This window comes from Lingula anatina, chromosome 9 (assembly GCF_051362555.1).
Source record: "Lingula anatina isolate TDL-2025a chromosome 9, LinAna3.0, whole genome shotgun sequence".
Lineage (NCBI taxonomy): Eukaryota > Metazoa > Brachiopoda > Lingulata > Lingulida > Lingulidae > Lingula > Lingula anatina.
This window is the reverse complement of record NC_141775.1, coordinates 7,903,689-7,917,534: the sequence shown is the minus strand read 5'-3', so window position 1 is coordinate 7,917,534 and position 13,846 is coordinate 7,903,689. Positions and strand designations below refer to the sequence as shown.

At 35.0% G+C, this 13,846-nt stretch overlaps 2 protein-coding genes across 2 annotated transcripts; one reads left to right on the top strand and one right to left on the bottom strand.

The window, feature by feature from the left end:
• The first annotated feature begins 1 nt into the window (after position 1).
• Positions 2–4,689, top strand: LOC106175838 (NADH dehydrogenase [ubiquinone] 1 beta subcomplex subunit 5, mitochondrial). The gene is made up of 6 exons (XM_013557991.2): positions 2–154; positions 961–1,046; positions 1,720–1,786; positions 2,261–2,322; positions 3,013–3,119; positions 3,750–4,689. Exons 1-6 carry the CDS (start codon positions 61–63, stop codon positions 3,886–3,888), a joined length of 555 nt encoding a protein of 184 aa, XP_013413445.2. The 5' UTR covers positions 2–60; the 3' UTR covers positions 3,889–4,689.
• LOC106175839 (retinal rod rhodopsin-sensitive cGMP 3',5'-cyclic phosphodiesterase subunit delta) lies at positions 4,395–13,471 on the bottom strand. The gene is made up of 6 exons (XM_013557992.3): positions 13,293–13,471; positions 10,770–10,832; positions 10,337–10,362; positions 9,735–9,860; positions 9,120–9,225; positions 4,395–8,230 (listed from the first exon to the last, which is right to left on the bottom strand). The coding sequence occupies exons 1-6, from the start codon at positions 13,331–13,333 to the stop codon at positions 8,149–8,151; spliced, it is 444 nt and encodes a 147-aa protein (XP_013413446.1). The 5' UTR covers positions 13,334–13,471; the 3' UTR covers positions 4,395–8,148.
• Between the last annotated feature and the right edge of the window lie 375 nt (positions 13,472–13,846).

The window sequence follows — 13,846 nt, the reverse complement described above, 5'->3', positions numbered from 1 at the left end:
CCTTAACTACTGCGGGGTAGTAAAAGCTGCACGATCCTGCCCTCTAGCGGAGGCAAGGAAATGGCTGCCATTGGCCGCTGTGCAAAGCTTTGCCTTTACAGGCCTCAGTCATCTCTTCTGCGACAGTCTCTGTCTCTTTTGCCTAAGTCTCCAGGTATGTAAGCCCATGTTTTAAATTAATAAATCTGTAATTAGATGGGCATTGGCTGCAGATTGTTTAAATCCTTAGGGCAAGTTACGACCTTGCATTGATGATCGAGTCGGTCATCTTGATTTTATTTCACTAAAACTCTCAAAAATTAAATTACCATAAAATGCCACAGCCAAGTACTACACTGTTATAATAATGAACCATCATTATTTATTAAGGAATCTTTAAACTAAAATTCTTTTAAGTAAGTCCTCCACATGTGACCTATTCTGATAATTTAAATGATTTAATCAAAATCTACCCATAACTTTGCGAACTTAGGCTGGTAAAACAAACAGACAAGTGGAGTTAAATTAATAGGTCTAAATGATAATAACATGAATATTTAATAAATGATAAATAATGATTTTTCTCTTTGGTAAAGGTTTTAATTAAATAAATAAAGCAATAAAATAATGATAAAAAAAATTTAAAAATAAAAAAATTACTAGCAGCAAGTTTTTGCGAAATTGACCATAAATTGGACTAATTCAAGACAGTTTGTGAAGTGAAACTCCTAATCCTGTGCAATAAAAAATCAGGATCAAATGGAAATTATTTGCTGAACAAATTTGGTGAAGATCTGTCAAATGTAAACTACCTGGTGAATCCCTCCAGTACATGTTCTCCAGGTAAAGGGCTAAAAGAACTAGATAGCAGTGAAAGGTGAAGATAAGTTAAGAGATCTTCATAGCCTTATAGTTAGTACTGTTGTGTCACTGTCAATCACATTATAAAACTGTTTTTAAAATTATTGATTTTTTTCACAGAAGTCCAGTGTGCAAGGTGGGGTCATGGTAGGGTAATGAATGTGAGAGAAGGCCAATACCTTACTAAGGCCTTATGGAATGATATGGTAAGTGAGTTTTACAGGCATGAAGCCAGATTTTCTCCCCCCCCCCTCCAAACACCCCTTGCCTTTGGACCTGCTACATAAATGGCACTCTTTACCCACTGTCATTGTATGCAGTATCATAAATGTTGAATTTGGCTTTTCCCAGGCTTGATGGGTGGCCCAACTACCAATTGTGTTTCATAATTGGCTCCAAATCAAATGTTTATGGTAGTTGTAACTTGAAATATTGTTATACCTCTTGTAGAATTCTATGCCTTGGATTGGTCAGTTGCAGGGACTGGCTCTGTATATTGTGCCTGTATTTGACTACTTTTTACTTTTATTATACACTATTACCATTCGGTATTCAGCGACTTTGCGAAACAGTTACACATTTTATACTAATAAGATACTATATATATATCTCAAGGCTAGAGATAAAGAAAAACTTTTTATCAGCTGTGGCAGTGTTTTGGTAACAAATTAAAAAATGGATTCCAAATTCCTCCTCTTGTTTCCAGCGTACTCGTATAATCACCAGCTTCTCTCTGTTCTACTTAATGCCAGAAGGAGGCGTGTTAATCTCTTAAACTGATTGCATTTAGCGAGGGTTCCTGCTGTGTAAAATGGATCTGTGTAGACCAATGGTTTCAGAATGAATGTGCTCTAAGAATTTAGTATTTTTCTTTTCCAGCAATTTTGGTTCTTTGTTGGATTCATACCCCTTACTGGTATTGCATTGTATGCAAATATATTTGTTGGTAAGTATGTGGTATGAAATTTTATCCCTTTCTCCCCTTCCCCCATTTAACACATGAACGTACTTTGAATAGTGATAATATCAATTTTATTTATAAAAACCCTGCTTAACTTGAATCTTGTACAATGTGAAATACAGAAATATTATTGTCAATGATAGTTCAATAGCAAGGTAAGTGACTGAAAACTAAAAAAAAAAAAAAAGAAGATTAATTTTTTTGAGGTATGCAAAACAACTTGACCTCAGATCAGGTTCAAAACTTTGTATTATTATTATTATTATTATTATTATTATTATTATTATTATTATTATTATTATTATTATATTAAGTCATATAAGGAGGCCTAGGAATAACTGATTGAGATGAGTGCATTTTCTTTTTATGAAGCGACTGTGAGGTTTGTTATCTGAGAGTTGAAATACTATTTACCGTAATGTAATCGAAATCAAAATGTGTACTTTTGTGTCTCTTTAGGGGAAGCCAAGCTGGAGGAAATACCAGAGGGTTACTGCCCCGAGGAATATGAATATTTTAAAGTAAGTGATTTTTTTGTATACTTTTAGAAGTTGAATGCAGTCATGTGCGAAGTTTTTTTTTTTTTTTTTGCTGGTTGTTCGGGTCACCTGGGTTAAAAAAAAAAAAAATCTACATGCTTAGAGAAAAAGTTTACACAAGTTGACTGGCAGTTATTTTTAGGCCAGTGTTTACATGTGAAACGGATTAGTTAAACGCAATGCAGTTCTGGGGATTAAATGAAGGGCTTGGTGGTGCATAGAGTAGAAGGATCTGAATGGATGAAATCTGTTTTGTGTTTTTCTTTTAGATATTTTTTACAAAACAATAAGGTCATATTTAGAACAGATGGTCCTCAGATCTACTGGTCCACGGATCCTGTATGGCGGACCCTACATGAAAGGAAGACAGCCTAATCCTTAAATGGTCTCCTAGCCTCCCAATCGATTAAATTTAGGCTTCGAGGTTTAATCGCTACACCCATCTAGGGGGAATGGGGTGGAGGCAGGGAGACCATAAAGGGATTAGGCGGTCTTGCTTTTATGCAGGTTCCGTCATATTTGATCTGTCGACCAGAAGAATAAATTGGATCCATGACCCTTTGTTATATGACGTATGATAGCAATCAGTATTTGTATAGTGTGCATGTGTGGGTGTGCATCTGCCATATCACTATCAGTCAATAACATTGAATTTCTTGATTTTACTTTTAGCATCCCATTAGTCGCTGGATGGTGAAATACATGTTTAACCCACCAGAGAAAGTATATGAAAGAAGCTTAAGTGTTATATATTGGACTTTGAAGCGGGATCGTGAACGGTAAAGATTAGCATTTACTTATTCTTATTGTGGCCCAGCGGGTAATTTGTTCAGTATTGAAAAACTCCCAATTTCATGCAGCTCAGTTGAAAAGAGGAGTTGGGTTATTTCACTGTCATAGCGCAATGCAACTTTGTCACAATTTTTCAAAATGCATTGTGAAATGTCTCCAATACCTTGGTGTTTCATCTTTTGCTACCTCAGCTTCTGGTCAATAGGTCCAATTTCATGGGTGTGTCAGCCATTGTATTTTTTGATAATTGTATTCCCCTGCGAAAATTTGCCTCATTTAACGTTCACTTACGATTCTTAATCTATTCTAGAAATTTGGTGTGTTTTTTTAACATTTCTAATGTTGTTCTGTAATGAATGTAACAGTTTTGGGAGGTCCTTCAGAATGTCCTAGAACAGATTAAGAACATTTTTCATTAAAAGAGAAAAGCATAATGTTCTAAGACAGATTGAGAACTGTAAGTGAACATTCAATGAGACAAATTTTCTCGGGGGGGGGGGGGGGGGGGGTATTATCCCTATTGTGTGCACAAACCAGTTGGTGGTACATACCCAGGAGGCAGTATAACCTCTCTGACTCACTGCTTACTTTTTTTTTTTTTTCTTTCTGTCTTCCAGTCAGCTACGTAAATTAGTCAAGTACTACCAGGGGACAAGAGGAGATCAGAAGGGATGGTACTTCATAGATGCAGGATTATCTCAGAGAATACCATGGGGCAGAGAGCAGTATGAATACACACTTGATAACTTTTATTAATTCAAAGGACTACTGTTTGTTTCTCAATTAAAATTAAGAGGTTGGAGGGAACTTGTAGGTGGGGAGAGATGGGATATTTATCAGCTCTAGGAGAATGTAAATTAATTTTTGCTTTTGGCATAAAGAACATTTTTTCTTTTTTTTGGGGGGGGGAGGGAAGGGGGGATTCAAAATTGATGGAAAAGTCTTATTCCTATTCTTTTTTATTCTGCCTCGATGTGACAGAGAATCTTCAGAGAACAGTAAATCAATCAGTTATGTTGTTTTTAAGGTTAACTCCCCTTCATCTACTTCTGAATTCTGTTCGGAGGGTCTCAAACAGACAACACTCAATGTTTATTCCTTCGTTTGATGATTATATAATTAACTTTGCATCAGTGTGCTGGTACTAGTAACCCTGTACAAGACCATCTGTGTATAATAGAATTGAAAAGTTAAGCAAAAGTTAATATAATACTTGTTTGCCTTATGAAGCAGCCTAGGAGAAAGAAAACTGGTTGTTGTTGAACTTTATGGCCACAAAAAGACAATAGGATTTTGTGTTGTACCGCAAGGTCTCTGCAGAACTTTTTTTGTTTGGTTGATACATGATGTAAGAGTTTCCTCTGACAGAAGGGTTGTCAATGATAAGAAAATATGAAAATGAGTTTGATTTGGCTGAAATTTTTGAAAACTTCAATACGTCTTTCAGTTTGTACTCACTGTTTCTAGTGTGGTCTGTGTTCTGCTTTTGATTTATCTTCACAATTTTGTATTCCGTAATATCAGAAGAAAAATGAGATTTTTTTAAAAGAAATGAAAGTCTTGTGTTATATTTTTTTTGCTTATGAAATCAATGCATTTATTCTGGGGAATGAATTCTTAAGAAATATGAATTGATAATTGATAATTAATTTTCATAGTTACAACCATTAAGACATTTAATTACAAATCCATTTAATGCAGTTCAAATATCACTGTTATCACTTGACAACATAATCTTCCTTTTGGACACATATATATATATCTATCAAAAAACGACAAAAGTTGCAACTAATAGCAAACATACTATGTATCAGAATTTGCACATGCCTTATCTGTTACTGTTTATATATAATTTTTTTTCGGTTTACAGTCTTCAATGGTACCTAACAAACCATTTAAGTTATAATAGCTTTGACATCAGTTGAATTTTCTCGCCCACCAATACTACTGTAGGCTAAGAGGAGAAAAAACTTGTCATCTTAAGATGCTGGTAACATCTGTCTACATTCAGAGTAACCCCAGTTGCACCAGTCTTTAGTTTTGAACTGTAAAACTGGGTTCCCATAAACCTGATATACTAGTTGGATTGATCTAACTTTGAGGGGATTCCTGCTAAATTGCATTCAGTTTAAGTGGCTTAAATATCTGTCACGCCCGGTGAAGCTGCTAGGGGGGTAATTAACTTTTGTGCACACTTAACTGAATGCAATTTAGTGCGAATCCCCTAGGCGATAGATTGATCATGCTAGTACAGTTTTGGTAATGGTTCCTAAGAAATACAAAGTTGTATGGAAGTGAAAAAGAAAGTTGAAATTGGCATCTCCAATAATTTTTTTATGTTCACTACTGGCAGTAGTTTTGATGTCACTTTCGGATAGTTTTGGGTTTTATGGAGACATTTAAAGAATAAATGCGAGAAAATGATGCTATGGCCCTTTAAGCAGGGTTCTGGGGCTGTTTTTGGGTAGAAAATTGCCAACAGAAAATGTTATCAGATTTCAATTTTAAATTGGGAAAAAAAAAACAAAACATTTTGCGTACATTTTTTTGTTGCATGTGCAGCAGTGTCTTGTGGGAACTCGAAGGACCTACAGTAATACACTGGTACCTTTTACATAATGCTGTCACAGTCCCAGTGACATATTTGTGAACAATGTGTTAAAAACCCACCTTTTGGAAAGAAACCAGAACGTCACTTGGGGTTACTCTGAGTGGATGTGCTGCTGAAATACTTTTTTGTAAAAAAAACTATTTGTAGGTAAAGGATGAATGTTTAAGTCTCACACTCTCACTACTTCATATCTTACTTGGCCATAATGAGTAGTACCTACCAATCTGACAGACCACAATGTGTTCATTCTCAAGTGAAAAAAATGTAACCGTTTGTCTATTAATACCAATATACAAGATGTCGTTCTTTGGGAACAAAAATATTTTTAAGATGACTTAAAAATCTGATATATTTGGGGCTTAAATTCCTTTTTACTTTCACAGTTAAACTATACAAAATTATAAATAAAATTATTTGTATTAACCACAGTCCAATCAATAAATCGAGTCACGAACAACAAATTTTCAATTGTACTCCGATACATATATATATATATACTCAACCTCAAAATTGCATGAAAAATTTTTGAAGTGTTCAGATAACTTTTATCATTCTGACTGACAACAGATACAATGCAGTATAGTAAAAAAGAGCATAAGTTAAAATTAATAAAAATTAAATTCAAATACTTTCCTGGCTTTTAAAGATAATTAAACTAAAGCTCTTACAGTAACTTTGAGAGAATATAATAAGCTGATCAGTTTCATAATTATAACAGAACATGCACCATTAATAGTTAATATGTCTAATAACACCAGAAGCAAAATGCGTGTTACCAAACAAAAACTGAGGTAACAACCAGCCAGTATTTTTTAAATTCAAACTGGTACATTTTATATGTTATACTTCTTATACACTGATTTTTTTTCAAAACAATGAAATGGGCAGATCAGGAAAGTATTGGACATATTACTAATTTGAAACTTGTAAATACGCCGAATTAAAATTATTCTCTGCGACCAATTAACACTATCAACAACATGACCCACTTCATAGGTGTAAGAAAAATATACAACTATACATAATAAACAGCTATTTGCTTCATCACTTTCAAAGACCTATCAATCCAAGCAAAAGAGCTTCAAGAATATCTTACATCATCTTATATCTATGTAAACACTAATGACATACTACATCCGCCTTTAAATATATTTCTTTCCAGCTTGTAGAAATTAATGTACATCTTCTAGAGCATGACATACCACAATAAACTGGTTAAAATATTTAAAATTATGGTTAATTATTGTAAACAAGAATTTTGAACTTAAACGCCAACATACCAATTAGCAACCTATAAAATGTTTGGTTAGCAATTCATGAACTCTTGCTAACAGTCTAGCCGAGTCAGACTTAAAAATGATGGAATGCAGTTTGCAGAGTGGGCTACTGAGAATTTCCCACTAGACAGAGACTACAAGATATTGGTCTTAGAATTTGGTAGTCTGGTGATGTCATTTAGCCCCAAACCAGTTCTGGTTTTTCTCTGTGTCAGAATTCACTCTCACTTACATCAAATAATTTAAGCATGCACGACTACAGCAAAATGGTGTACACTGATCACTCTAGAAAAGGATTGTAAAACGCCATAAGAGAAACTCCTTGTAAACCCATACTGTAGTTATGAGACTTCAGGCAACCTTTCTGAATAATATACATGTTTTCTGTTCCTCCGACTTATGAAGATCCTGATCTCATTGCATGGAAAGAGACACTCACTTTGTTACAGAATAACTCCATGACATGTAGACTTAGAAAAGAATACGTTTCCTCTGATTTAAAATGACACCAGAAATTAAATTCTACTGGAAACTTTGTTGTTTGGAAAAAAAAAAAAAAAAAAAAAAAGCTGTGACAAGAATGTAAATGCCAAACATCCAGCACGTTCACAAACCTGACAAAACAAATAGTTTTTAGTTTATATTTCCTTGAAAAAACATCTTACTGAATATGGTTTGTGTCAAAAAATAAAAAGCCATCTCTGCAGAAAAAAAATCAGAAACACTTGTGTACAACAATTAAAAAAAAACTTTTAAAAAACAAAAACTAAGCAGGACCGTAAGCAGATAGGCAGTAGAGACAAATTTCAAGTCATTTTTTCCTGGGTGTCATAAACCTTGTATCTAAAAATTAAAGCCCATCTCATACCTTAGATCACAAATCACGGCTTTTATAGTAGTTAACTTCAGTTTCAACCTTAAGCTCATTTATTGTGAAATAAGTCTAAGGAGTTTTCACAAGTTGGACCAAAAACCTCACCAATATCTAAATAACCTATTTTTTTTCAGAACAGTTGTCTCCCCTATGACAATATCTACCAAGATCTAAGTCACATGTGTGTCATGTTAATGAGAAAATAAAGTCTTTGTCTTTATTATTATAGTGTATTCTTGCTGGGTGGGGTAGGGTTATACGTAGAATATTCGGACTTTGGATGTGCTGACTAACAGATCTCCATCATAGAAATAGGTCTCTATCATGACATTTCCACTGAAAATAGACAAAATGTAAATAATAAGGCTATAAAAATCTTAAAAAGTTTGGCATCATTAAAATGATGATGATGATGTGTATATGAGAGAAAAAAAGCAGAGTCTAAAGAGTAAAGAATATGTTCCTGCTATCTTTGTATGTACCCAAAAATTCAAAGTTAAAACATAGGTGCATGCAAGCACATGTGTTATATGTATCGATAAACATTACTTGACTTAGCCTGCTCTGATATTGTGCATCTTAGGGACCATTCCCACAGATATTTGGATCGATCTATCTTCCTGGGGAGTCTCACTAAATTGTTATCAACGTAACCGGCTTAAATGTCTGTCACGCCTAGTAAAGCTGTGAGGGGGTAATTATCTTTACCCCTAGCTGATTCGGTAGGTGTGGCAGACATTGTAGCCTCTCGAGCTGATAGTAATATAGCGTGAACCCTCAGGGAGTTAGGTCAATCCAGATGGATCGATCTATGTGTGGGAACCCAGTCTTAGTGTATGTCTGGGTACAAATACACAATAAATTTGATTTGAATTAGTACAATGAGCAGGCAACATGTAGTTATATGTTTCACTTTCTAAAAAAAAACAAATGTGTCTTAAGGTGACTTCACAAATTGCGTGCATTTCTGTGCATGAATGAAATTGCACTCACGTGCATGATTGAAAGTGCACACACATGCATTCTCAAGACTGAAAGTGAACTCATTAGTACATGTGCATGTGTCATGAAGTGCATTCACTCGTGTGTGTGTATGTATGTGTCTGCATGCGAGTGTGTGCACCTACAATTCCTTTGCAAGCTTGAAAGTGCACTTATGCGCCGTGTGCATGTCATTGTGCATATATATCTGAAAATGCACACATGCATGCTCTTAAGCACTTACTTTAGCACATTAGCAGGCATCATCTGGCTCTCTGGGGCAGCCTCTATGATGGACTGCCAAGTGTTCGTGGACCCAGGGATAACAAAACCAAACTCAAAGTACCATTCTGGAATATTGGAAAGTATATTATCATATATTTGTGTTTAAAGGAATACATATCAAACATGTCCCATATACACTCTCACCCATATATCTACAACTTCAGCTTAATATCTAATTCCTAAAGGGATGACAACTCTTCTTTTTGGTGTGAAAAGTGCCACTAAATGGATTTTTCTGGGATAAACAACAATTTTCAAACACTTTCCAATGGTTAATTAATCTATTCAAATATTCAAAGTAGTTTTAGTTGTAGGTTTTGCTATAATCTTTTAGGAGATTATTACGGAGGGCAGCCCTCTATGAAAGTCCAGGTGGTTCGATGGCAAGCACATATTCCAGAATAACTGAGATGACCACCTCTTTGGTGGTAAAATGAAATTTATTATATTCCTGTGTGTTGTTTACAACATTTTTATTGTGGATTTTTTCAAATTTCATATGAAGAGTTGTTCTCAATTTAAATACAGGTCTAAAAACACTACTTGTTTTTTTATATATACACAATCCCCCTACCTTCTAGACATCTATTTTTAAACATGACTTTCTGTTCTAATCGAAACTTCTCCATTGCTTCTGTGGAGGAGAAATTCAGCTCTCTGGAGACAGCTTTGCACTTCAGGATTTTCTTTGGCACTCGAGCTGAAAGGACATTTTATTTAATTCATGAATAATAAATATGCCTTCATTTTTCTTTCTTTGACTTGACAAACCAGTCCTGCTTTTTATTTCTAAAAAATCACTTCTATATTTAAGATTTGGCAAATAAATTCCTGAGATATTCATTAATACACATGTATATGCCTTACACAAATTTGTTTTATTTCATTTATCTTAATCTTTTCTTTCTTTTTCGCTCTTTCATTTTTTGTAGACGGGACATTCCACAGTGTTTCTTTTGCCTGTAAAATGCTTCCTCCTAAATTATTATTATTATTTTTTGCCAAATTGAAATGAGAGGCAATTCTAACTTCCTTCTTGTTATTGTAAAAACAATCATGAAGGGGAAACAGGTGGTATTAGGGAAGAAGAGGGGTGTAAATCAAAAGGCTTGCTAGTGCCTAGGATAAATTCAATAAGTACAACCAACCAGCAGAAGAGTTGAGATGATCTCTTACCTTCATGTTCTTTCTCTGGCATTGATCTGAAAGTAAAAAAGTATTAATCACAAATACATACTGAACATAAAATTTGTTTTGGTTTAACGTATTAAATAAATATGAGGAGAAAATCAAACATAGAATACAAACAGGCATGCAGGGGTTGGAAGGTTGGTGGTAGCAATGGTTATAAAGAACTGTACCTCTGGTAGGAAAACAACTGTTCAAAATTTAAAATGTATCAAGGGTTTGGGCTAAGTAGGCCTCTATATTTTCTGTTGAATGTAGACAATGTATGTAATGAGGCTATAAAAACCTCATACAGTATGGCATGTGTGTGTGTGCATTTGAGAGAGAGAGAGAGAGAGAGAGAGAGAGAGAGAGAGAGAGAGAGAGTGTGTGAGAGAAGTTGATATAAAACTAATAATTTCTATTTGTAACTGCTACTTACAGATCATCACTGCTCTGCCAAAGTATTTTTCCACTCTCTGCATCTCGGAGATTCATCCAATTTCTGAGCAACTCATTAAGGGATAATTCAAAACAAAATTGGAAATTTTGGGCAAAACAATCATGTGTGTGACATATAAAATGTGGTCTCTCCGCCTCTCACACGCCTCCCCACGCATCATCCCTGCAGGGACACATAAGCCCTATTCAGAATAGGGGACTAACTAGTCCGAGAATCAAATATGGCTGACCCACTTGAATACTTCCCCACGGGATATCTATTCAGTGTCTATTGGCGGATTAGACGGCAAGCTATCTAGTGGGTCGCCATATTTGACCCGCGGACTAGTTAGTCCACTGTTCTGAATGCGCCCTTACAGTAATTAAATCACAGCTCAATTTGACTGGTCCAGGGATGACGTGTGGGGAGGCGTGTGAGAGGCAGAGAGGCCTTTACAGGATTAAGTAGTCTTCCTTTTATGTAGGTCAGACTGGTCCGCCATATTTAGGCCGTGGACCAGCTAGCACTCGGCTCTTCTCATTCTGAATGGCCTCATAAACTAGTGTACAACCATTAGGAAAATACTAGTACAGTAGGCTTTTTCAATCAAAACAATATTTAATTATTTTCGCACAAGTTTATTTGGCAGTCATTTTCAGTATGGCATGATTAACATATTTATATTTATTTTCTCATTTCCCCTCCACCTTCACAACAAGCTTGAGCAACATGTTATATGCCAATCAATAAACCTACTGTTGCATCAAATGCTTATCTCCTATTACACTTCTTCGCTCAATCCGATCAATACGAATAAGAATTTGTTCCTTATACAGCAGCTGATATCAATAAAAAGAGAATTCACAAGTACCTCAAGGCAAGGGTGAGAATTGATTAGAGAATGCTAGTATACTTGTATATTGTTCACAACCTTGCTACTGTACTTAAAATGTATGGCCCACACAGACTATGTCACATAAATCAAATGTCTGAGGAAACTGACAAGTAGATTCGGCATTGAACTAGAATAAAAATGTGCATTTTACCAATCAGGCATCTGGAAAATTATTGGGATATTTTAGATAATTTTCCAATTATCTATCAATTCTGTCTTCTGTGTAGTTAATTTTGACGACTAGAGCTAGTATTTAAGTTTTCTGAGGTCTTCTAAGTACCAAGCAATATCCATCATTTAAAGATTTCAGCTGTGCACTGGTTGATTCTAATTTATACTTGGACTGTCCATTTTTTTAAGACGCCTGAGTTTGGATAATAAAGATGTACTAGTAGACTGCTCACATCTTATTGTCATCTCACCCTTCTTATTTTACTTAACCAAATACTTTTAGGAAATCAAAACCAAAATCCCTGTAGCTCTCAACTGGCTGAAAAGAACCATGCACATACTCTCCTGTCCTTAAACCACTATGATACTAAGGCAACTTAAATATCTGATGAAAAAATGTATAGAATTTTAGCACCAGAATTATTAACATTGAATGACTTTGCAAAAAATACAACATTATTTGCACCTATAAGTTCAATTCGTGTGGCAACATGAACAGCAACCTGATCCACCTGGCTGACAAAAGGACACCAGGAATTTAGAAATAACACAATACAACTCATGGGAAATGGCGAGTAATGAAAATCCAGCAATATTTCATGGCACAACCAACAACAGCTTTAAATTATTCAACTTATGACAGAAAGGATGACATAATAAGATAACATATCTGCTCTTAATTTCATGTTGAAATTATATAACGCGTTTCCTCTGCTATAATGTATAATACACGGACTGCACATCTCACTCTCTGTTACTGAGGCACGCATTAACATTATAAAGAATAAGCCAAATTTGGCAAACAGTTTTGCCAATGTCCTCTCCAGTGGTGCAAAAAATGCACTAACATTTGCTTACTTGTTGAGTGCTTACACTGCATTCCAGAACTTTTTCCAATGTAAACATAGATCTACCCAGAATAAGTCAAACGGGCCAATTTATTACATTTTTACAAGTATATATATTGATGCACCTTGAAAGATCTACATTATAGTTGTTAAATACAATCCGAGCTTTCGGCCCTGGGCCTTCTTCGTCTGACTTTTTGTTCATAATCCCCGAAGAAGGCCCAGGGGCCGAAAGCTCGGATTGTATCTAACAACTATAATATAGATCTTTCAAGGTGCATCAATATATATATATACTTCTATTTTTATCAAGATCTATACAGTGAATCAACATTACATTTTTACATAACACTTTTTACAGGCACTTCATGTTAATGTTCGACACAATTAACATTCAACATTTAATCGCCCAACCTACCTGAATGAAACAACAGGGCTAATTCAAGCTTGTTTATCGGATAAACTACATAATTTAACACGGCATTTAAACTCAGAATCACTTCAACTTGAAATGGCCAAAGTAAAACCACAAAAACGGCTTCGGCATTTGCACCTAGCAACTACTGATGCCTATAAAATTACGCATGTGAATGCTTCATCAAAGGATACAATTTGAAACCTTTCAGTATATCTTCTGCTCTTGATGGCATTTTCCTTTTTTGTCACAAGACTGTGCCTTTCTTCAAATCAGACGTTAATTACCTTATTTAAAATTCTTTTCCTGGTGCTTGGAGCTCTGTCAACATTCAATATGGCCGACATCCGTGACGTCAGAGTCGTAAAAAATATGGTATTTGTCAAACAGCTTGCACAGTTTGAAAATCAAGCAAACAGTTGACTGAATGACAATTTTGCAAAAGAATTCCATTTATTAATATTTTATCCCTAATTCTTTAAACATATCACTAATTAAATGATTCGGCAGTTTTCGCTACATCTCGTTTCGTAGACAAATGGCTGTAGCGAAGAATCATACCATGTCAGGCCTGAAGGGGGTCACTGCAAGCTAGGTGTCATCTCAGGCCAGAAGCAAAACGAAATACTTTCAAGTAGTTCGTGTAAAAGCAACTTTTTATAATGCTTTATTGAGCACTGACATGTTTATATATACACTCTAAAGACTATCTATAAGTAATTTGCTTACAAGATTATAAAGAAGCCCA

Bases quoted from the DNA above. Each gene is read 5' to 3' on its own strand.
- LOC106175838 (XM_013557991.2), top strand. From the start codon at position 61: ATGGCTGCCATTGGCCGCTGTGCAAAGCTTTGCCTTTACAGGCCTCAG. The intron at 155-960 runs GTATGTAAGCCC...TTTTTTTCACAG, and splicing joins TCTTTTGCCTAAGTCTCCAG to AAGTCCAGTGTGCAAGGTGG. The intron at 3,120-3,749 runs GTAAAGATTAGC...TCTGTCTTCCAG, and splicing joins TTGAAGCGGGATCGTGAACG to TCAGCTACGTAAATTAGTCA.
- LOC106175839 (XM_013557992.3), bottom strand. From the start codon at position 13,333: ATGCCATCAAGAGCAGAAGATATACTGAAAGGTTTCAAATT. The intron at 9,861-10,336 runs GTAAGAGATCAT...ATGTCCTTTCAG, and splicing joins GCCAGAGAAAGAACATGAAG to CTCGAGTGCCAAAGAAAATC. The intron at 9,226-9,734 runs GTAGGGGGATTG...CCAATATTCCAG, and splicing joins TAAAAATAGATGTCTAGAAG to AATGGTACTTTGAGTTTGGT.